Source organism: Ptychodera flava, unplaced genomic scaffold (genome assembly GCF_041260155.1).
Source record: "Ptychodera flava strain L36383 unplaced genomic scaffold, AS_Pfla_20210202 Scaffold_40__1_contigs__length_1388640_pilon, whole genome shotgun sequence".
Taxonomy (NCBI): domain Eukaryota; kingdom Metazoa; phylum Hemichordata; class Enteropneusta; family Ptychoderidae; genus Ptychodera; species Ptychodera flava.
The window spans coordinates 802,944-826,208 of NW_027248362.1; the positions used below are offsets into that span (position 1 = coordinate 802,944).

A 23,265-nucleotide genomic window follows, 5' to 3' on the forward strand; every position below is an offset into this window, starting at 1 on the left:
ATACTAAAAATCATACATTTACCTATATTGGCTTGCTCAAAATTAGATATGCACATAATTAATGAGGTACAATATGTGGCGTCATAAGGTGTCCCATCATACCAAATATGAAGGGTGTAGCACTTGTGGTTCCTGAGTTATGGACAAATATGTATATTTGAGGTCAAAGGTCATTGAGGTCACGTGACATTTTTTCAAAAAAATTGTATTGCTAAGTTATCCCTACATACCAAAAATCAGACCTCTAGCTCTATTTGCTCGCTCAAAATTAGATATGTGCATAATTAATGAGGTACAATATGTGGCGTCATAAGGTGTCCCATCATACCAAATATGAAAGGTGTAGCACTTGTGGTTACTGAGTTATGGACAAATATGTATATTTGAGGTCAAAGATCACCGAGGTCACATGACATTTTGTCAAAAAAATTGTATTGCTAAGTTATCCCTATATACCAAAAATAGTGTCAATGACACTGTCCTCCCATTTTGCAGCGATACTAACTACTAGTACACACATGACATTACATTCTTACAGGTTGACTAAGAAAATTCCATTGCAAGTCCAAATTAATCTTATACCCCAGCAATATGAAATGCTCCATCTCATAATGACTTTTACACGTCTGACAGAAAACAACCCTAGGATCAAGACTATCATGTTTTACAGCAATCCAACTAATACTTTGGGAGAAAATGATTTTTTGACAAAAAATGGGAAAAATTGCCCCAAAAACACAAATATGAAAATTTCACCACAATTTGAACAAATCTGACAAAGGTCAACCCTAGGATCATACATACAAGTTTTCAAGGCAATCGGATGAGTGCTTTCAGAAAAGATTTTTTGACAAAAAACGGGAAAATCGCCCAAAAAATGCAACTTTCAAAATTTCACCACAATTTGAAGAAATGTACCTTAAGTCACTACAAAGAGCCTGCATACCAAGTTTCAACCAAATCTGGCCAGTGGTTACAAAGTTTTAGCATTTTGCAGGATTTTTCCTTTTCCCCTTCCCCTTCGTTTCTTTCAACAAATTCACATCTCCACCCCTCGATGCACCTGTCCATCAAATACTAAGATGGTAGGTGCTGCGATTTAGGAGTTTTTAATGTCGACAGACATACATCCGCACATAATATCTAACATACATACATACATACATACATACATACAGACAGACAATAGACCCTCCAAAAAACGCAGGTCTATGAACAAACAGACAGACAGACAGACAAACAGATAGACATGCATACATGAATACATTTATTTTTACAGCTTTTAACCTCCAACAGCTGACCAACTTGTCAATATTAGCTTGATCAACTTGATACTACTGCTTATAATAATATAAATGAGAGTTAATTACATTCTAATTAAAGTAAACAAGATTTGCTTATCAACATTTACGTCATAAAAAACAGCATATCTGTCAGGTTATAAAGAATCTCCAGCTGGTTATCTTTATCAGTATTTCATCCTATTAACCAAGCACATTTTAACTTTCAAATTAACATTGCAAGTAAGTTCTGTTGAATAAGTTGAGCCTGTAGGTACTCAGAGAAAGCACACAGAAGAGACAAATGTTTGCAACTTAAGAAGTTTAAGGTCATCAAAAGCATTATAAGGAATCATGTAACACTTTCATTGCACTGTTTACACAGATTGCATAATTGCTATAAATAGCAAATAAGGAATCTTACAGTCCAGCTTTACCATAAAAACCCTATCACTTTGACCACTCTTTTAATTGATCACTCTATTTTTTCCTCAAAAAGTAATTTTATTTTATCCTTACCAAGTCAACCATAAATGGAAATTGGAACTTTCTCTATCTCTATTTATGTTGACCAACCTATCATGACAAACTATTATGAGCAATTTCTTTTAGATAACATACAGAGCACAATATATGACGGTTCAGAATATGTCAAAGTTGGGATTCAGGAAAGTTGCCTTTACATGTTTTAATCCTCCAAGATGGTAAGCATTTCACCATGATCTGTCAAAAAAGTTGAACTTTCTAATAATTCTACACTAAAATTATTTTGGCTTTGTTGATATCCTCACTAATTCAATTATTTAAAATCATATTAATTATTTTTTCTGGGTAAATTGATAGGATTTATACAGTACAAGAGTTACTTACAATGTAGTCAAATTCAGTAAACATCAATTACCGTCTAACATTGCATCATTCCTATAAATAGCACCTCAGCCTGGAACAGCACAATCATAATCTGCTCATTCACACAGGCAGTACTTGACTTTGAATGAATGACCTGCTACATTTCACCTATGTACCAAATTTGAAAGCATGACAAAAAGTACCACAAAATTTGCAAATTTCAGCTTGAGTTCAGAGAGTCATCTTCAGGTCACTCTTAGGAACCTGCACACCCAATTAGAAAGTAATGGCATACACAGTTTCAAAGAAGATTTTTTTAAACAAAAATGGCAAAAATTGCCCAAAAATACAAATTTGCAAATTGTTTTATAATTTTGATGAATTCTATTTTGAGTTTTCACAAGGTACCTGCATGCCAAATTTTAAAGCAATCCAACCATTGGTTTAAGAGGAAAAGATTTTTTACTATAATGGCAAAAAAAGAAAAAAAATTCATTAAAAATAGAAAGCATCAAATATTGACATCAAATCTATATGTTTAAATGAGTTGGACCCAAGGTACCTAAAACCCAAATATGACAATGATCAGATGAGTAGTTCTTGAGTTATTGATTTTTGACCATTTTCGCTTTTTTTTCTACCTCATTAGCATATCTATGGGACTAAAAAGTTCATTTTAACAACGGCACATCTACATCATATATGGCATCACTACACCAAAAATCAGCTCAATACGTGCAGCGGTTTTTGAGTTTTTGCGTTGGACGGACAGACATCCATACATACATACATACATACATACATACATACATACATACATACATACATACATACATACATACATACATACATACATACATACATACAGACAGACATCTCACATACAGACTTTTTTCAACCATATAACCTCCCAATTGCCATATATGTATGGCAAATGGGAGGTAAAAATCAGACCTCTAGCTCTATTGGCTCGCTCAAAATTAGATATGTGCATAATTAATGAGGAACAATATGTGGCGTCATAAGGTGTCCCATCATACCAAATATGAAGAGTGTAGCACTTGTGGTTACTGAGTTATGCACAAATATGTATATTTGAGGTCAAAGGTAATTGAGGTCACGTGACATTTTGTCAAAAAAATAGCATTGCTAAGTTATCTGTACATACCAAAAATAAGACCTCTGGCTGTATTGGCTAGCTCAAAATTAGATATGCACATAATTAATGAGGAACAATATATGGCTTCATAAGGTGTCCCATCATACCAAATATGAAGGGTGTAGCACTTGTGGTTACTGAGTTATGGACAAATATGTATATTTGAGGTCAAAGGTCACCGAGGTCACATGACATTTTGTCAAAAAAATTGTATTGCTAAGTTATCCCTATATACCAAAAATCAGACCTCTAGCTCTATTGGCTTGCTCAAAATTAGATATGTGCATAATTAATGAGGTACAATATGTGGCATCATAGGGTGTCCCATCATACCATATATGAAAGGTTTAGCACTTGTGGTTACCGAGTTATGGACAAATATGTATATTTGAGGTCAAAGGTCACGTGACATTTTGTCAAAGCGTCTGAGATAATCTGCGTGAACGGATGGACTTACATGGATGGACTAACGGACTGACATGACCCAATCTATGAGCCCCCTGGACTTTATCTGTGGGGACTAAAAACTGTGTCACTGCATCCTTTTTGCAATATGAATACGATGAGAAACTAAATTTTTATTTTTCTTGGCCTTATACATGGGAATCTATGGACTGCCTTATACATGGGAGTCTATGGACTGCCTTATACATGGGAGTCTATGGACTGCCTTATACATGGGAGTCTATGGACTGCCTTATACATGGGAGTCTATGGACTTCCTTATACATGGGAGTCTATGGACTGCCTTATACATGGGAGTCTATGGACTGCCTTAAACATGGGAGTCTATGGACTGCCTTATACATGGGAGTCTATGGAGGTGAAAACTAAAAAGTCCTCTAACACGGCCAAATTTGATCGCATTGTGAAACAAATCAACATGCATCTGTATGAGGTAGAATACTATCCTTTTAGCAAGTTTGAACGAAATCGCTCTAGGCGTCTCTGAGATATCTGCGTGAACGAAAAAAGTCATAAAATATGCAAATGAGCAATTAATTAATAAGCCACACCCACCAAAATCTAATCAGATCTAAGTCTCATCATGATAATACCAAATACCAAATTGCATGACATTGGACTTAAGGGTTCTTAAGTTATGAGTGGAACAAAATCTGTCTACGGACAGACGGACAGACGGACAGACGGACGGACAGACGGACGGACGGACGGACAGACGGACACACACACAGACATTGTGGCGACATAGGACACCTTTGGTGCTTCGCACCAAGGTGTCCAAAAAAAACCAGCCCCCCTCGGGTGTGGGGGACTGGCAGACAGGTTTCTGCACCTTTCCCTGTCTATCGACTCCCTGCGAACCCATTTTGAGGGGAAAAGGCGTTCCTTGTCAGAAAACCTCTCCTCGGATGACCCCTAAACACACAGGGGATAGCAAAACGTAGTGCCGTCGACTTGGCAGGAAAGGGGGTACCCAAAAAGGGCCCGATTTCCACCGAGTTGGGAGAATAACGGTCACCAGTGCTTAGATTCTGGCTACACCGAATTTCAAGCGGATTTTCACCGACTTGGCAGGAAAAGGGTTAAAGAATCCTTGAATATTTATTTTCTTTGGAAAATATTATATTATTTTGGATGTCAGACCTCTTAACTATGATTTCCCTCACGAACAGCTTTCCAACAAAGATAATTGTAGTATACCCCTTTTCCTGCCGAGCGCCCCTGTCCGTTATCCTGCCAAGTGGGTCAAAACCGGCCCCCTTTTCCGTGTCTACAGAAGATAGGCTCTCCTGCACGCTTTCCTGCCAGGCATGTGGCGGGAAAATACCGCATTTTCGGGGTACGATTACCGACCATATACGTGTTAGACTTCAAAAATTTTTGCATGCCCGTATAGTGGGGCAACCGCTGATGAGGTTGTGTCCAGAAAATGACGAGGTCACGGGCGTTGTTTGCCCCAGGGGACGTGCACTTTTATGCCCTTTTCTAGCTTACTTTGCGGAAGTAAAGCTCGTTCGCCGGCACGCACGGCCACACCGGGGAAACATCACCTCTCTCGTGGGTTAGTAGAAGACCCAGGGGTTAGTGCTATGGGTGCGGCAGCACCCTCAAACCTGTCCTGTTTCCCCTGGGTTGTGTCACTTGGCCACGTACTTTGAACGACTTGGAAGAGTCGCACAGTGCAGTCTGCTTTGACGTAGTGTCAACGACATAGCTTCGCCATTGAAGGAAGGCGTGTACGTAGTTTGGCCAGTTCAGTGCACACTTAGCTCGTTAGTGTTACCGTTTCCTAACAGGTTAGTTGTGCAGTTGTTACTAAGGTGCAGTTTTGTACCACCTTAGCTCTGGACAGTGCAACTGCTCTATGCACTAACCCAAACGACAGATGGTTGGTACAACGTCTACGTCGCACAAGCACAGCCTCCGTTGGGCTGTGCCCCTCCCACGTGATACAACGCACGTTCATCCATTACTATAGCGTCCTTACGGATCTGCCAAAAACGAAAGTGGGGGTAAAAACAAAACAAACGAAAATATGCGATCATAGATAGTATTTTATTCGGGAATAATTTACATTATGCCGAACAATAAATCTCGGAGTCTGTCTCGACGTCCGAGTGCATGGTCCGTGTTTCAAAAATTACAATCGGGGTGGCAGATCCGTGTTTCAAAAATTATAATAGGGGGAATTGTACAAAATAATCCGTCTAAACAAAACAAACGAAAATATGCGATCCATAGATAGTATTTTATTCGGGAATAATTTACATTATGCCGAATAATAAATCTCAGAGTCTGTCTCGACGTCCGAGTGCATGGTCCGTGTTACAAAGATTACAATCGGGGATTGTACAAAATAATCCGTGTTTCAATTTACAATCAGCGGGATCGTAAAGCACAAACAAACGGCACAACCGTGCTCAAAATGTGATCATGGTCCGTGTTAAGAATACAGTCAAGCCACTGTTAGGCGAAGCTGTCCCCTGTCCGTTATTTACGTCGGGTTCTCTTGCTGATGGGTGTCGTCGGGGCTGTGTGAGTAGAGGTCTGCACGCCAACGCTCCTCTTACCTCGTAGCATCATGCGATGATGAAAAGCCGCAAAACACTCGCCCTCGTGAAGATGAACCCCGCACAGACTACATCCTTTGGACGTCTCAGACAGTCGTCCGCTCGCAGTGGTCTTACCCTCTCTGCTGCATACTTTACAGCATTTCTGCCGCCCCTCCAAACGGCTGACAACGTGCATCGGCTGATTTTGTGGATTTATGTACGAGGCAAGAGAAACGGTGGCCTCGACCTCTCTCACACTGGGCTGCGATCGCCCACAATAACCGCCAATGGTTGTTTCCCGACACGCAGATGAAACATCTTATGGGTCAGCTTACTATCAGGGTGTACATGCTTGAAGCATATATATGCATTTACCAGGGCAACATCAATCAGGTAACATGCCAGATATGTCCACCATCTGTGGTTCTTGCGCCCAGTGTGAAAGTACTTGCGCTTCTGGTTGGCTCGGTCGACGCCTCCCATGTACCGGCGATAATTATACAGCGACAGAGGCACTTGTCGCTGCTCGTCTCCCTCCCCCACTGGCACGCACTCCAAGGGTGGATAGACCGTATTCAAGATCAGCACCTGAGCGTTACTATCCTGATAAGCAGTGATGTTAAGACGAGAGTCCGTTCTGGTCGTGGCTTTCATATCCCCAACAGACAGAGGAAGGCGCTTCCTCTTACCCGGCGGAATTATTGAGGGGGCATGGTGCGACGATTACGGCGGTTAAAACTCCCGACCATGTAGATCCCGGTCTCCATCAGCTCTCTAGCAGTAACGACCGTGCTAAACAGGCTATCACAGAATAGGCTGTGATTATATCCACAGAATGGCTGGACCAGCTCCATCGTAATTCTTTTCACCACACCTCGCTCCTGCCGTCTCCCATCAGTCCGATCCCGAAATTTCACACCTAGGTACGGTGCAAAGTTAGCGATGTATGCAGTGGTGGAGTCGCACAGCTGCCATATCTTGAAACCGTCTCGATCAGGCTTATGCGGTAATCTCTGCTTAAATTTAGAACGGCCCTTAAATCGCACCATGCCCTCGTCGATGGAGATCTCTCTACCCATCTTATAATTATTTACGCACCTGTCAACTATGGGCTCCATCCATGGATTGATTTTATAAAGGGGATCCTCCTGACACCGACGTCGGCGGCGTGCCTCATCAGGATCACGACGTGGATCGTTCTCTGGGTCTGCCAGATGAAAGTATCGCATAAGCTGCTGAAAGCGACTGCGGGTAATCACAGTAGAAATACCCTGGTTTCTCAGAAAGGGATCGCTAGACCAATAATCCTCCACTGATGATTTACGGTCGATACCCATACAGACTAAGACGCCAATGAACGCCTGCACCTCTCGGTAGTCAGCGTTACGCCAGTATTTATCTATTTTCCTAGCGATATATCGCTGGTGGAATTTGGCGTATTTATTAGTCTCGTCCTTGGCCAATCTGATCAGTGTAGCTGGAATAAACTTAAAAAAGTAATCGAGCTCACGGGAGTGGCTGGGCAAGGTGAAAGTCGGTCCTCTCTCATGGTCAAAATCGGTCTCCTCAAATATATTAGCATCCGTAGTCTCCGACATACGCCAGACAGGAGGGGTGTGGTCCTCCGCCAACACAGCAGCAACGTCATCATCGTCGTCAGAGCTTGCCTCACCTACATACTGCCTGTCATAAAAGTCATCGTCCTCTGCCGCATCCTCGTCAACCTCCGAGTCGGACTCAGCGGTGATATCACCGTCGTCTGGGCGTCTGGGCCTGAACTCGCCCGTAGCGGCATCAAGGATCATATCTGGCTCAAAATCAGGTGGGCTATCCTGATAACGAACCCTCCGTACTTTTTCGGCGGGGACATCGCAGCACACGAAACTATGGCAGGAGCAGGCTGGGCAGCCTCTGCTGATGACGAGGACTCAAGCTCTTTCGCACTGGGCACAGGAACCTCTCCTGACGCAGGATGAGGGCTCATGGTGCACGCAACAGGTGGTGTCTCTCCCGGAGCAGCCGGGGGAGAACCAATGGCATCAGCCGTCTCGTTACTCACTGTCTCACTAGCAGCAGCAGACGTAGTCTGTGCAGGTGAAGTATCTCCCACAAGAGCAGATGTAGTCTCTGCAGGTGAAGTAGTCTCTCCCGGAGCAGCCGGGTGAGAACCACTGGCAACCGGTGACCGTCATCATCCTCATCGGCAGAACGATCGGTCTTACGTTTACGCTTACCACTGGGTTTTTCAGCCGGAGATAGCTTCGCCTTACGGGAGCGTTTCTTGCCCGACTTCTTAGAACGTTTACTAGGGACATCACAACGATCGCTACCACTACCGCCCGGAGACTCTGCATCTTTGAGCTTCAGTCGTCTGCTCGCCTTCAGAAAACTTTTGCGGTCCGTCAAGCTCATGTCTGGAACAGTGTCGACAGACTAGCAGGTCCCTCCCTTTTAAAGCCACAGGGAAACAAAGCCCTGGACATGATTGGACGCAGGGGTGTTTATATATGCATCCACCTGTTATTATAATGGACCTACGGCAATCAGTCCACCAACCGGCGCTGACATTCCTACCCGTCATGTAAATTGCCTGTCCGCACCATTTGATATGCTAATAATACTAATTTGCGATGCAAATCCCTCGAGCACTTAGCATAACATAGTCAATGTCATTAGCATCTCAACTTGACATTCCGTCCAGCTGGGTACGTGGCATGCGCACCTGCCACCCAAGGACGTTGGCCCAAGCCCATGTTTAGTACGGGTGGGAAACCCGTATCTTTAACCTCATGTCCCTTCTAAGTACGCCTGCGCAGGGCGTATTGTCATCCAAGTCGGTGACAAGCCAACCCGACAGATCGCCCATTAAGCAGTAATGGACTGGCCGTCTCGTTCTTGTACGGCAACGAACAGTGCTTCAGCGGCTTGTTTAGGTCATAACCGTCGCCTGCCGAGCGGCTTACCCAACTAAGGCGGTCAAAGATGAAGGATGCCAAAATTGTCAACAGCTGTCTCGGCCTCGTCCGTTGGGCAAACATGGCTCCTTCAAATAACGTGGCCAGCACGTCTACGTCATCAGCGGTGATGACGACCCGTCATTGACGCCCGAGTGCGTAAAACTCGGAATATACCGACAGGTACCTCTACCTGAGTCGGTCATACTACGGTATAAACCAAACACAGGTCTGCCAACTCCCGTTAGACTCGGCCGTTAGCCGAACTTCACAGGGACAACATAGGCGTAACAAGTCGGTGAACAACGGTTCACGCACCTAACCGCAGCCACCAAGTCGGTGAACAATGGTATCAAATTTTGAGGCCATGTTCGTGAATGGCAAGGCTGAGGCGGTGTGTTTCGTTGCACGGCTTGAACGTCTAGAGCCAAGTGCAGCCGACAACGTCCGACATCTGAGTGGGTAGTCTTTTCGAGAAGGTAACAAGTCGGTTAAAAGCGGTGGTTACCCTTCACAAATGTCGCTCAAGTCCGTTCGGATCAGTTCCATGTCAGGGACTAATCAAGCCGAGTCCGTCAAATCCGTCCGCACTTCCCGTCAATCAGGACCAAGTCCGTGATTTTCGTCTCGCACCATTGGCAAAAAATTGCACCGCCAGCTGAGGCGGTCTTAGGCGGTTGCCTTACAGATTAGCGTTGCCGAGACGGTCAATTTCGGCCGCAATCTATGTAGTGCCTCAGAGCCAAGTTAACCCAAACTCCGCAAGAATACGTCAACGTGCTAACCTGCCAAGTACGCTACTCGTCCCCCCCAAAAAAACCAGTCCCCCACCGGGGTGGGGGACTGGCTGGGTAGCTTCCGCACCTTTCCCTGTCGTTGGACTCTCTGTGAACCCATTTCGAGAGAAAACGCCGTTCCTCGCCCAAAACCTGTCCTCGAACGACCCCTAGCGCGAGCAAGGGTTTGCTACACGTAGTTCCGTCGACTAGGCAGGAAAGGGGGTACCAAAAAGTAGCCCGATTTCCACCGCCTTGGCAGGATAACGGCCGTGGCTGCTCAGATTCTAGCTACACCGAATTTCAAGCGGATTTTCACCGACTTGGCGGGAAAAGGGATACACCTAATTCTGTAACCTTTAGCCTTTCCTTTAACCAAAGATTTGTGGCCAACAGCTAAACACTAACATCCTAGTCAAATACACTGTGTTTTTTCATGAAAACCTACGCACATGGAGTTGCAAAACAAAATATTCGGACTCTGTAACTGTTGAGTAGTGTAGTATTTGTGCTTCATTGTTGTATGATATTATAATAAAACCAACATAATGTCTGAAAAAGTAAGCATCAAATGGCGCACAAATGACCAACTCTCTCAAGAAAAACTAAGACACTGACATTGTTCATGGGCATGTGAATACAACTTGACTAAAAACTGCTAACCTGTTCAGAAAAAGTGGCAATTTTCTTGCTAAATGCCTGACAAGTTAGCAGATGCTTACACTTTCTTGCTACATGCCTGACAAGTTAGCAGATGCTAGTACATGTTCTTACTAAATGCCTGACAAGTTAGCAGATGCCAGTACACTTTCTTGCCAAATGCCTGACAAGTTAGTAGATGCTGGTACATGTTCTTACTAAATGCCTGACAAGTTAGCAGATGCCAGTACACTTTCTTGCTAAATGCCTGACAAGTTAGTAGATGCCAGTACATGTTCTTACTAAATGCCTGACAAGTTTAAGGCACATTGCAATGCATTGTGGGCAATTTCTCTACTCATGAAGAAAACTGCATGCAATATTGGTAAAGAATAACACATTCCTCTTTCAAAAGTATGAAAAATCAATGATAATTTGAATTGCTCAAATAATAATTGATTGGAAGGTCTACACAGTGCAAAAATATGTTGTGCAGAAGGTAGTTCAAAAACGCCAGTCAATTTTCATAAATGTAATTATGCAATAAATCATCATCAGTGTGCCCTCTAACAAACATGCACTTCTGGAAACTTCGCATCAATTTTAGGAATTGTGGAAATTTCTTTGTTTTAGCCATTATCCATATGTAAAGTTGTAAACCAAAAACTTTCACTTGTATGACAGGCAATTTGTTTGGGTTGTGACATGTCATATGGGCTTAGAGGGCACGCTGATCATCATCAACATAATGGAAAAACCATTGTTCATCAAGAAATGTGAAAATTCTGTCAATTTGTAAAGAATTTATGACATGTTAGAGAATAAAATCAGAATGCATTGTTTCTGTTTTGTCACGAATATGAAAAACAAAGTATGGTTGTTTATAATTATGTATGATGACACACAGGTAATAGGTCTTATGCAACGATGAATGAAATGATCTATAATTCATTCACATACCAGTGTATAGAGCACAAGTAACCGAATGTGATCAACCAACAAGAGAAAGACAAATGCCTCAACAGCTTAAAACTAGATTACTAGCCAGGTGACCTTTGCCTTTTTTTTGCTCATTTTTCTTTAAACAAATCTATCTTTCAAAGATGAATGGTAAGAAATCATTAGAAAAAATTTATGGCTCAATCACCCTTAAACACAAACACATCTTTAGTGAAGTTTATATTAACTCCTTATCCTGAAATTGTGCAACAGGCTTATTGTCATAAGTGTTCATATGTATATGTGACGTAATGGTAAACATGTATCAGTGTTTCTTTAAAGAAACACTATAAAGAAACACTGAAAGAAACACTGAAAGCCTGTTGCATGCCATCTTGCCAAGTCAGTATCATTTTCTTTTAATCCATCATCCAACAGGCAAATGTCCAATTCCAGGTTGAGATCCCACTACCCAATGGAGCAATGATGAGTAAAGTGCCGTACTCACAGGCACAATACCCTGCTGGAGTCTTGAACTCACCATCCTTTCACAGTGAGTTTGTTACTCTGAACTTACTGGGTCTTGAACTCACCATCCTTTGATAGTGAGACCGTTGCTAAAACCACTGCCCCACAGTGCCTGCTCAATCATCATATGGTCCCTTATTATGTACTGGCATCTGCTATTAAACTTGACAGGCATTTTTAGCAAGAACGTGTACTTGCATCTAATAACTTGTCAGGCATGTAGCAAGAAAGTGTACTGGCATCTGCTAACTTGTCAGGCATTTAGTAAGAACATGTACTGGCATATTTGCTAACTTGTCAGGCATTTTGTAAGAATATGTACTGGCATCTGCTAACTTGTCAGGCATTTAGTAAGAACATGTACTGGCATCTACTAACTTGTCAGGCATGTAGCAAGAAAGTGTACTGGTATCTGCTAACTTGTCAGGCATGTAGCAAGAAAGTGTACTGGCATCTGCTAACTTGTCAGGCATGTAGCAAGAAAGTGTACTGGCATCTGCTAACTTGTCAGGCATGTAGCAAGAAAGTGTACTGGCATCTTCTAACTTGTCAGGCATTTAGTAAGAACATGTACTGGCATCTACTAACTTGTCAGGCATTTAGCAAGAAAGTGTACTGGCATCTGCTATACGCATTCAAGAAACACTGATACATGTTTACCATTACGTCACATTATGAACACTTATGACAAAATCTGTTGATTTCCAAGAGATAGTGCATTATTGTTCTGATGATTTATCAAGCTGATCAATCACCCTTAAAAGTACTGTAAAAATATCACTGAAGAGATATAATTACTGGACTTGACAACAAACTCAAAGAGCAACAAATTGGCCAATTTCACTGTTACCACCACCACAAGCTAAATTATCACCACAATCTTCAGCTTTACCCTCAAGTATCCCTTGACTGGCTAAATAGGCTTCTAATATTTGACCAACATTGACGCAATAATCTGTAGAAGCAAGACTGAATGGCTTACTGAGCCAACCACACAAAACCCAAACTGTCAAGGAATGGAGCACGTAACACCAGCACCACCACCATGCATCATCATCATCATCATCATCATCATCATCATATCAATTATCATCTACACCAACACCAAAATAATAAACATCATTGGATTTATAGCTCCAGTATTTGTTCATTCATTGTTCATTGTTCATTCAATTGAAGTAAAACATCCAGCGTTAAGGGGGAGCTGCACCTAACACAGCATATTTGGCTCAAAAATCACTTTTTTGCAAATATCTATTCAATTTTAATTAATTTGTTAACCCAAGATTAAAATATTGGTTGGGTTCACCTTGTAGTTTGTCAAGCATGTTAATGTTACGTGATAAAGAAGTGTTAATTTATGCAAATGTATGCAAATCACCAGATTTTTTGGATTCTTTTTCCTCCCAATATCGAAATTTCCAAAGAATTTAACTCCACTCTGGCTGGGTTGAATTTTCTGAAATTTTTACATTATGTGTTTCTTTTTTTACCGTATCGACATATTGTGAGACACCGTAACCTCACAGTCAATGCAATCATGGCAATGAACTTTGGTGAACACACGCTCCACCAGCTGAACAGCTTTTTCATATGCAAAATCAGCGTACGGTATTTACATGTAACCGGTGATATTGTTTGAACTACATTTTATTGAAAGCGATTACATGATTCTTTTCGTCAATTCTTCATGCAATTTTATGAAAAATCTTATGGAAATGTTCACAATGGCATAATGATTACTTTTTGCTGTTTAAGTCCGTGTTCCCTCACCAGAAAATCGCTCTTGTGTATTCGGTTTCTAGGTATTATTTCTTTCACTTGTCCCGTCAGGCAAGTGGCATCGGAGGTTCACTTGCCCGAACGCGACTTTCACTTGCCCCGGGCAATCGGGCAACCCTTAGTGTCTTTCCCTGCAACTTAAGAAAAGAATAATTTCCTCTCTTGATTACTCCATCAATGGTACTTCTCTTCAACAGGTCTCTGTTGTCAAGGACTTGGGCATTTAATACCTTACTTCCAACCTTAATTATTCTTTTCACATCAATAACATTGTTTCTAGAGCCTTCAAATCTCTTGGTTTTATTAAGCGTCTCTGCCAGCCATTCAATGACATTTCAGCAATTATTTCTCTGTATTTTGTTTATGTAAGATCTATTCTAGAGTATGGCTCTGTTGTGTGGTCACCCCACCAGCAGGGCCGGTCAGAAAAAATTGAGCGAGTACAAATTAAGTTTGTGAAATACATTTGTCGCAAACTCAATGTTCACTGCAGTAAATCCAGCTACCAATTTTATTGCAGAATTCTGAACATTCCTAAGTTACACAATAGAAGACTAACCCTTGACATATGCTTTTTATACAAAACAAGTCATCGTTGATGACACAGTCCCCACTTGTTAATGGGTAGTACTTTGATTACAGGTCCTCAGAGAGGATAGAGTCCTCTTCATTAGGTCTGTGATAAAAATACTTTTGAATAAATTCGCTTGATACATGTCTGAGCTGTAGTTCAGGACATGAAAAAATCGTAATAAAATGGCCACATGGCGGCCTTATTGGATCGTATCACAGAACAAATCTATGTGCATATGTATGACAGACATCCAGCTCTATGGGTTTGCTCAGAATTAGATATACGCATAATTAATGAGGTACAGTATGAAGCATCATAAGGTCTCCCATCATACCATATATGAAGGGTGTACCACTTGTGGTTACTGAGTTATGGACAAACATGTATATTTGAGGTCAAAGGTCATCGAGGTCATGTGACATTTTGTCAAAATAATTGTATTGCTAAGTAATCTCTATATACCAAAAATCAGACCTCTAGCTCTATTGACTCACTCAAAATTAGATATGCACATAATTAATGAGGTACAATATGTGGCGTCATAGAGTGTCCCATCATACCATATATGAAGGGTGTAGCACTTGTGTTTACTGAGTTATGGACAAATATGTATATTTGAGGTCAAAGGTCACCGAGGTCACATGACATTTTGTCAAAAAAATTGTATTGCTAAGTTATCCCTATATACCAAAAATCAGACCTCTAGCTCTATTGGCTCGCTCAAAATTAGATATGTGCATAATTAATGATGTACAATATGTGGCATCATAAAGTGTCCCGTCATACCATACATGAAGGTAGTAGCACTTGTGGTTACCGAGTTATGGACAAATATGTATATTTGAGGTCAAAGGTCACCGAGGTCACGTGACATTTTGTCAAAAAAATTGTATTGCTAGGTTATCCCTATATACCAAAAATCAGACCTCTAGCTCTATTGGCTTGCTCAAAATTAGATGTGCATAATTAATGAGGTACAATATGTGGCGTCATAAGCTGTGCCATCATACCATACATGAAGGGTGTAGCTCTTGTGGTTACTGAGTTATGGACAAATATGTATATTTGAGGTCAAAGGTCACCGAGGACACGTGAAATTTTGAAAAAAAAATAGTATTGCTAAGTTATCCCTATATACCAAAAATCAGACCTCTAGCTCTATTGGCTCGCTCAAAATTAGATATGCACATAATTAATGAGGTACAATATGTGGCGTCATAAGCTGTCCCATCATACCATATATGAAGGGTGTAGCACTTGTGGTTACCGAGTTATGGACATATATATATATATTTGAGGTCAAAGGTCACCAAGGTCACGTGACATTTAGTCAAAATATCTGAGATATCTGCGTGAACGGATGGACTCACGGATGGACTCATGGACGGACATGACCCAATCTATAAGCCCCCTGGACTTCATCCGTGGGGACTAAAAACTGTGTCACTGCATCCTTTTTGCAATATGAATACGATGAGAAACTAAATTTTTATTTTTCTTGGCCTTATACATAGGAATCTATGGACTGCCTTATACATAGGAGTCTATGGACTGCCTTATACATGGGAGTCTATGGAGACTGCCTTATACATGGGAGTCTATGAAGGTGAAAAAAGTCCTCTAACACGGCCAAATTTGATCGCATTGTGAAACAAATCGACGTGCATCTGTATGGGGTAGGGTACTATCCTTGTGCAAAGTTTGAAAGAAATTGACCCGGGCATCTCTGAGATATCTGCGTGAACGGACGGACGGACGCACGCATGCACGGACGCACACACGGACGCACACACGCACACACGCACGCACGGACATGACCAAACCTATAAGTCCCCCCGGACGGTGTCCGTGGGGACTAATAATCCATTTCATAATTCCATTATCCATAATTGCAGAAAATTCTCGACAGTGCCCAGATGCATGTCTGTTTTTAATGATATCTCTTTTAAATGTAATATAGATACTTTTTCTACACTGTGTAGTTTTAAAACTATTTTATCCAGTCATTTTAACAGTTCTCCTTTTTGATTCGTGTATGTTTTTTTCAATTAAATGTAATGTGTTACTTTTATGGTTGTCTTGTACATTTGTCTTGTGATGGTGTGACTTTTTTGTTTCGCAGATCTGTTAGTGGGTTTGCCCGTTGATCTGTGTATCAAATAAAAATATACAACCACTTCATCCTTTGACTAAACTACTACCACCATACAAAACTTCAGAGTCTCTGCTTTTTGAAAATATATAGTATTAGGGGGTTTCCTTGTCATCTTTGATGAGAAATATTGCTTTGAAAAAAAGTGTGTTGGCAACATGCAGCTCCACCTTAATTCAAACAGCACACTCTACCTTAAGACTTTACCAAAATCCACTTTGTATACAACATTGCTCAGTGATATTTTACCGGTTCTTGCCTAGGTCTACCGTAGAGGACATAATGTGCATATTTTGATGATTTTTTCAGTAATTTGTAAAATTTGTTTTCGCAATTTATCCAAACTTCTTGTTTTCTCTTCGTATTGAATACTGCAATCCCTTTCTGTTAGCTATCTTGTGCAGTGTGCCCCTAACAAACATGTCTTGCTGGAAAATGTGTCAATTTTGGAGTTTGTAGAAAATTCTTTGCTTCAGCCCTGTATCTTTACATGTAAACCAAAAAATTTGCTTGCATCACCAGCAATTTGTTTGTGTTGTGGCAAATCATATTGATCCTGTACATGTATGGTCAACAATATTATGGCTGACAGGTGAACTGCTGACCAAATTCAATTGTCGACAATAATACTGTTGATGGCTATGTTGAAAAGACAAATGATTGGCATTTCAAAAGGGAACATGGAAAGAATACTAAAGTAATAGATGCAGCTCCTGTCCCGTTTACAGTGGTACTTCAAGATAGGGAGGTTGCTTTTTTATATTCATGAAGGGCAGAGTAAGGGGGTGAAGGGGTGTCTCAGGACTCATTTCCATTACTTGCCATAATGTATACATGCCGCCCTTTGGGGTTGGTTTGACAGTGATGTGGTCTAAAAGAGGGGGGGGGGTATAAATTTCAGTGCGACCAGGGTCTAATTGTGGTATGATTTCATCCAGTTAAATTTTATTGAAGTCAAACAAATATTTTCTTTCACCAAAATTTTTAATTTTCCCCATAAATGTTTTAGCAAAATTTTTGATTTTTTGTTACAGCAAATAATGACATGGCCAGAGACAATGGATTTGCAGAAAGGTTTTGCTTATTTCTAAGTGAATGTGGAAGTTTTTCTCTTTCATTCTGACTTGTTCAACTTGAAGTTGAATATCTTTATTGTATGTGCTAATATGTCAGAGTGGCATACAGTTCAATAAAGATCAATTCTATTCTATGAAGTCCCAAGCTGTACAAGAGCAATAGTTTTACTCCATAGTGCTTTGTAAATTTTGACTGAACAGTGTTTTAACCAAATAACAAGATTTTTGGGTCGAAAATGGGATATGGGCTTACGGTTTTTATGTGTGGCCTATCATCCCCCCCCCCCCCCCCCCGGATTTTTGGGCAAGCAGTCAGGGAAATAATTTCACCTTCCTTCACCTATTCGCTATTAAATTAAGTCTAGTCCTAACTAGTTTGGCTCGTCACTGTAAACCTACATGCTTCACTTCCCTGATGGTTAGGACCGCTCCCTGTCAAACTTTTCTCTATCAAATTAAGATATTTCGATATCATACTATTGTACGACCTTTGTATCCAAGTCGTGGGGTGCCTTACAAGTTATACATCAGAGCAATGTATTTGAATAGATCAATTCATGATACACACGTATGATAGTTGTTCGACGCAGAGTAAACAACGAGATGTGTTCGAACCGAAAACGCCCCATATTCAAGAGCTTTCCTGGGCCTGTTGTGTCACATTGCGCTATCAGTGTAATAAAATACGGAAATCTTCGCGATTCGAGAAGTGACCATGCGAATAATCATTCAGATTGTGTTTAAACAGTCAGGGCAAGACTACGTGATGTCAACTCTAAATTACGATAGACGTTTAAATCACCCGTGTAAAATGCATGTAATTGTGTATTTCGGTTGAATAAAACATCAACCATTCTTATATTTGTGGGGAAAACGGTCATCTTTACGCAATACCCATAGCAAAAGGCTCTTTCGACTCTAAAACAACATAATATTGACTTCAGATGGGGAACCCAGAATGCAGCCGCCCTTCTCTCTATCCATACAGTGTACACAAATCATCCAGTCAGATTTTCGATACTAAGTTTTACCTGAAATTCCGCCTGGTAAACGTCCTCACCATTGTGAAATCGTTCCTTCATGCCACAGACATGGTCCACAAAGGCTTGCATATTTTCTTTGACGTTCATTTTTGAGGTGACGGTGCGGAACTGGGCGCTAAACAAGAATATTGTACCAGGAAGTACTGTACAAAAAGGTCGCCATAACTGTTAGCGCCCCTAACTTGCAATTTAAAAAGTTGAATTAAACAAGGTCCCTTAAGTGGCTCGAACTACAGCATTGCTATTTACCATTTGCCAACCATTTGCCATGCATTTCTGCGCAAGCCCTCTGTACACGCATTTATCGTGTCAAAGAGAATACATGGTGGGTAAATAAAGACTTTACCGAGAAGAAAAGAAGTGTCAGAACTGTTACGAGAGGACCACAAATAGCGTTTCTTGTATTTCTATTAAAGTGCAAATCAAAGGAAATGGCTGATGCTATTGGTTGATTTGCACTTTAATAGAAATACAAGAAAACACCATAATGATTTTGCAATTTTCTCAACATTTTGTCAGTAGATACTAAGGTGGGCACCTACATTAATCATAGACCCTCGACGGTCTATTGTAATTCTCTTTATAATTCTGTATGATGTAGGGTACAGTGAGTAGGAGAGAAAAACGCAGTGAGAAAAACTAGTGTTCCCGTCTTACTTTTTGGGATTATTAATCATACAGAAATGTGCTACTCTCTGTGATTTTGTTGAGTACAGACTAAGTACATGTATTTCATAACAAATTTCAGCCCTCAAATGTGTTGGGGAGCTCATTAAGACTTAAGAATCGCTATTTTGCTCTGTGCATTGTAAAAAAACATTCCTTTACAAATTACTTTGGATAGTTAAAATGACCTGTAACTAGGCGAAGGGACAAGTTTTCTCATTTGCATATTGGTCATGTGATGAAATTGGTTAGAACAATCCAAAATCTGCATCAAAATAGTCAACTTTTCATAAAATTTCGAAGTCTAAGAGCTAGTTTCTAACTTTAAGATTTTTGACCAATATTTAAATTTATTTTGCTCATTTAATAGACAATGATATTGTATGAAACACTGAAATGAGTTGTTCAATTGTACCTTTAAAAAGAGATCTACTATCTATTTCTACACATTTACCAAACACTATTGAAAACAGCATGCCATCTGATGTGAAAAAGATTCCTCTTTCATACTGATATCAGTATTACACTTTATTGATACAGTATGGTAATTAATACAAACACAAATGAGAAAAACAAGAGATAGATAAAAAGAACAATAAAAGCAAAAGTGTCCGTTCAAACCTTGAACAATTGATTTTTTTGAATCAAACAAGTGTCTTTTTAATATTCTCTGCTGATAATAAAAGTTGACAATCAAATAAAAAGTTCATCTCATCTTCAACGTGGATTTAGCCTTATGCATCATTCAATTTCCAGCTTATTACAAATTTAATCTTCAAAGACATAAGATAACTTTCATATCTAGAATACGTCTCAAACAACAACAATTGTTTTGACTATATGATAATTATTTTTTGGCATTACTGATATTGTTCTGACTAAGAATTACTGTAACATTTTCTATAAGCTTTTTTGTTATTACTGATTTGTTCTTTTTGATGCACGATGTAGAATATGACTTTTAGGCAGTTTCCTTAATCTGTACCAATTAGGGACTGGTCAGTTTCTTCGGCCTGGGGAGGAGGGCCTGAGGATTATTTTTTTTGCCGACGTCAGTGGCTGACCCCCATTCCAACTTTCCAAAACAGGGTGACCCTAGCCCTCCTTTTCCAAATTTCAAAAACAGATCGAAATATAAATTTATATATAAATATATATATATATATATATATATATATATATATATATATATATATAATTTTCGGAGTATATTCTAAACATGCAGTCATTCGGTATTTTAATGAGATTGTTGTCATGTCAGTTGTAAGATAGGAATATCAAAGTGTCAATTTTAAAGTTTGAATATAGTATTTTGAATGAGCTGTGAATGTATTCCACAATTTCTATGTAAAACCAGATGTCAAGAACTGTTGTAAATAAATGGATGTCAATCATTTATATCAAAGACAGAAACACAGTAAATCTATAACTTTTGTGGGCGTTTAGACATGCCAGCATCCAATTTCATCTCTTGAGAAGCCATAGAGAGCTATTTTTTGCTCACATGTTGACACACGTGAGCATATGTCGCAGCGATGTCTGTCTGTCTGTGTGTCTGTCTGTCTGTCTGTCTGTCTGTCTGTCCGTCTGTCTGTGTACTCAATATCTCAAAAACAGCTCATCAGATCAGAATCAAATCTGGTACATAGATTCAGTTTGCAAATGGCAAGAACTGATTAGTTTTTGGTGGGTGTGGCTTGCTTACTCTTTGTTCATTTGCATAATTAATGATTTTAGAAAAAACTGATATATATTGACAACGACTGCACACAATTTGATGAGATTTGCTACAAATGTTGATCATACCAAGATATATCAGCTTCGAAAGATGTTAAGGGGTGATGTGAAAGATAATTACTAATTTGCATGTTTAATGAAATTTCCTAATTAGGAGTATATATCTGAATTTACTCGATCAAACTTGACGAAACGTGGTATGCATATTGAAGATACTATGATTTAACCTTATTGAAAGTCATTAAGCATTTTTACTTCATCCACATCCTAATTTGCATATTTAATGAATTTTTGAAATTAAGGATATATATTTGAAGTTACATGACCAAAATTGATGAAACTTGCTATGTACATTAAAGATACTATGATAGAACATTATTACATGTCATTCAGCATTTTTAAATCAGCCAATTCCTAAATTGCATATTTTATGAACTTTCCTAATTAGGGATATTTATGTGAATTGACAAGACCAAAGTTGATGAAACTGGCTATGTACATTAAAGATACTATGATAGAACATTATTGAAAGTTACTAAGCATTTGAACTTTAGCCAATTCCTTATTTGCATATTTAATGAACTTTCATAATCAGGGATATTTATCTGTATTGACTACACCAAAGTTGACAAAACTTGCTATGTACATTAAAGATGCTACGATACGACATTATTGAAAGTCATTAAGCATTTTTACTTCATCCAGCTCCTAATTTGCATATTTAATGAATTATTGAAATTTGGGATATATGTTTGAATTTACATGACCAAAATTGATGAAACTTGCTATGTACATTAAAGATACTATTATGTAGGCTAACATTATTGAAAGGCATTAAGCATTTTTGCTTCAGCCGATTCCTAATATGTGAATTTAATTAACTTTCCTAATTAGGGATAAATACTTGGATTTATTTGATCAAAGTTGGCATAACATGCTATGTACATTGATGATTATACCAGGTTATACCAATATTTGAAGTCATTTGGCACTTAAGTTTTCATGTAAGCTAATTTATAGTTTGCATATCTCATGAGCTTTCAAAGTTTGGAATATATTTTGGAATATATATTTTTATTTCAGCTAATTATTTGAATACTTAATGACCTATAGAGTTAATCTGTGGTGAATATTGTTTATTATGTTAACATAATACTTTCAATGAAGTTGCAAACATGTGGCAAAGGTTCAAATTTACACATAACTGCAATGTATAATGAAACACGTGAGCATTTACAGTTCATATCTGGTTATAAGTTGTAGCCAAATCTGATGTATGCAGTGTCTGAGAGGACCTTTTCTTTGACATTGAAACCATAAAAGCACAGTAGTTGCATCAATGAGAACAAAAAGTATCTTGTCATTTTCCTCTTTCTCAAGTATGTCACTGTATCAAATATATTGTGAAATATTAGTGCATGTTGCTTTCTTATACTGAATTCTCATAGAAAAACAGAAGAGTATCAGGACTTTGTCTCGCTTTTCATATGAACTGCAGAAGTTTCATAATGATTGGTACTCTTTTCAAAACAGACTTTCTATTTGTAAACATCAAGATATCTCTGATATGTACCGCTGATATATTAAAGTACTGCACCAGAAGATCATAATGAACAACGAGGACAACCTTACACCAATTTGAGACTCAATGTTGCACAATTAAAGGCTTAGGGGCACTGACCAAAAGTGGCTTCAAATCTAATTTTGAAGATGAGTTGCTCAACACAGACTCCTCTGATTCATTGTCTTTTGAGCAGCAGCACATTGGGACAGTGATTTGAGAAAGCCTTTTCCATGTAACAAGAAGTGGTTGATGTGCAAAACATCATATTGACAGTTTTATGACTCTAAATTGAATGTAGATATTTACATTGCCAGTCACACTATGGACATCCATCCAATTTGACTGATTTAAATACCTGCCTGTGATACTATGGGGGTGGGGGGGGGTCACTTCTGCTTGGGAGTTTACAACTTTAAAATTTAGGAAAAATCATATAAATCACTCTTAGCATTGTATTTTCATGAAAGTTTTCATGCAGACTGTTACTAGACAAACTATACTGTACTATGTACTCCTAACTTCATCAAATA

At 39.5% G+C, this 23,265-nt stretch overlaps 1 protein-coding gene across 4 annotated transcripts in view; it reads right to left on the reverse strand.

Annotated features, from left to right (window-relative positions):
* Positions 1–18,952, reverse strand: part of LOC139127976 (tyrosine-protein phosphatase non-receptor type 12-like) — a 338,072-nt gene extending 319,120 nt beyond the window's left edge. For 2 of the 4 annotated variants that reach the window (XM_070693830.1, XM_070693828.1), the window contains exon 1: positions 18,757–18,952. In XM_070693830.1, coding sequence (XP_070549931.1) covers positions 18,757–18,855 — 99 coding nt within the window. In that variant the 5' untranslated portion in view covers positions 18,856–18,952. The remainder of the gene's footprint in view (positions 1–18,756) is intronic. The other 2 variants (XM_070693829.1, XM_070693827.1) reach the window with 2 other exon arrangements.
* Between the last annotated feature and the right edge of the window lie 4,313 nt (positions 18,953–23,265).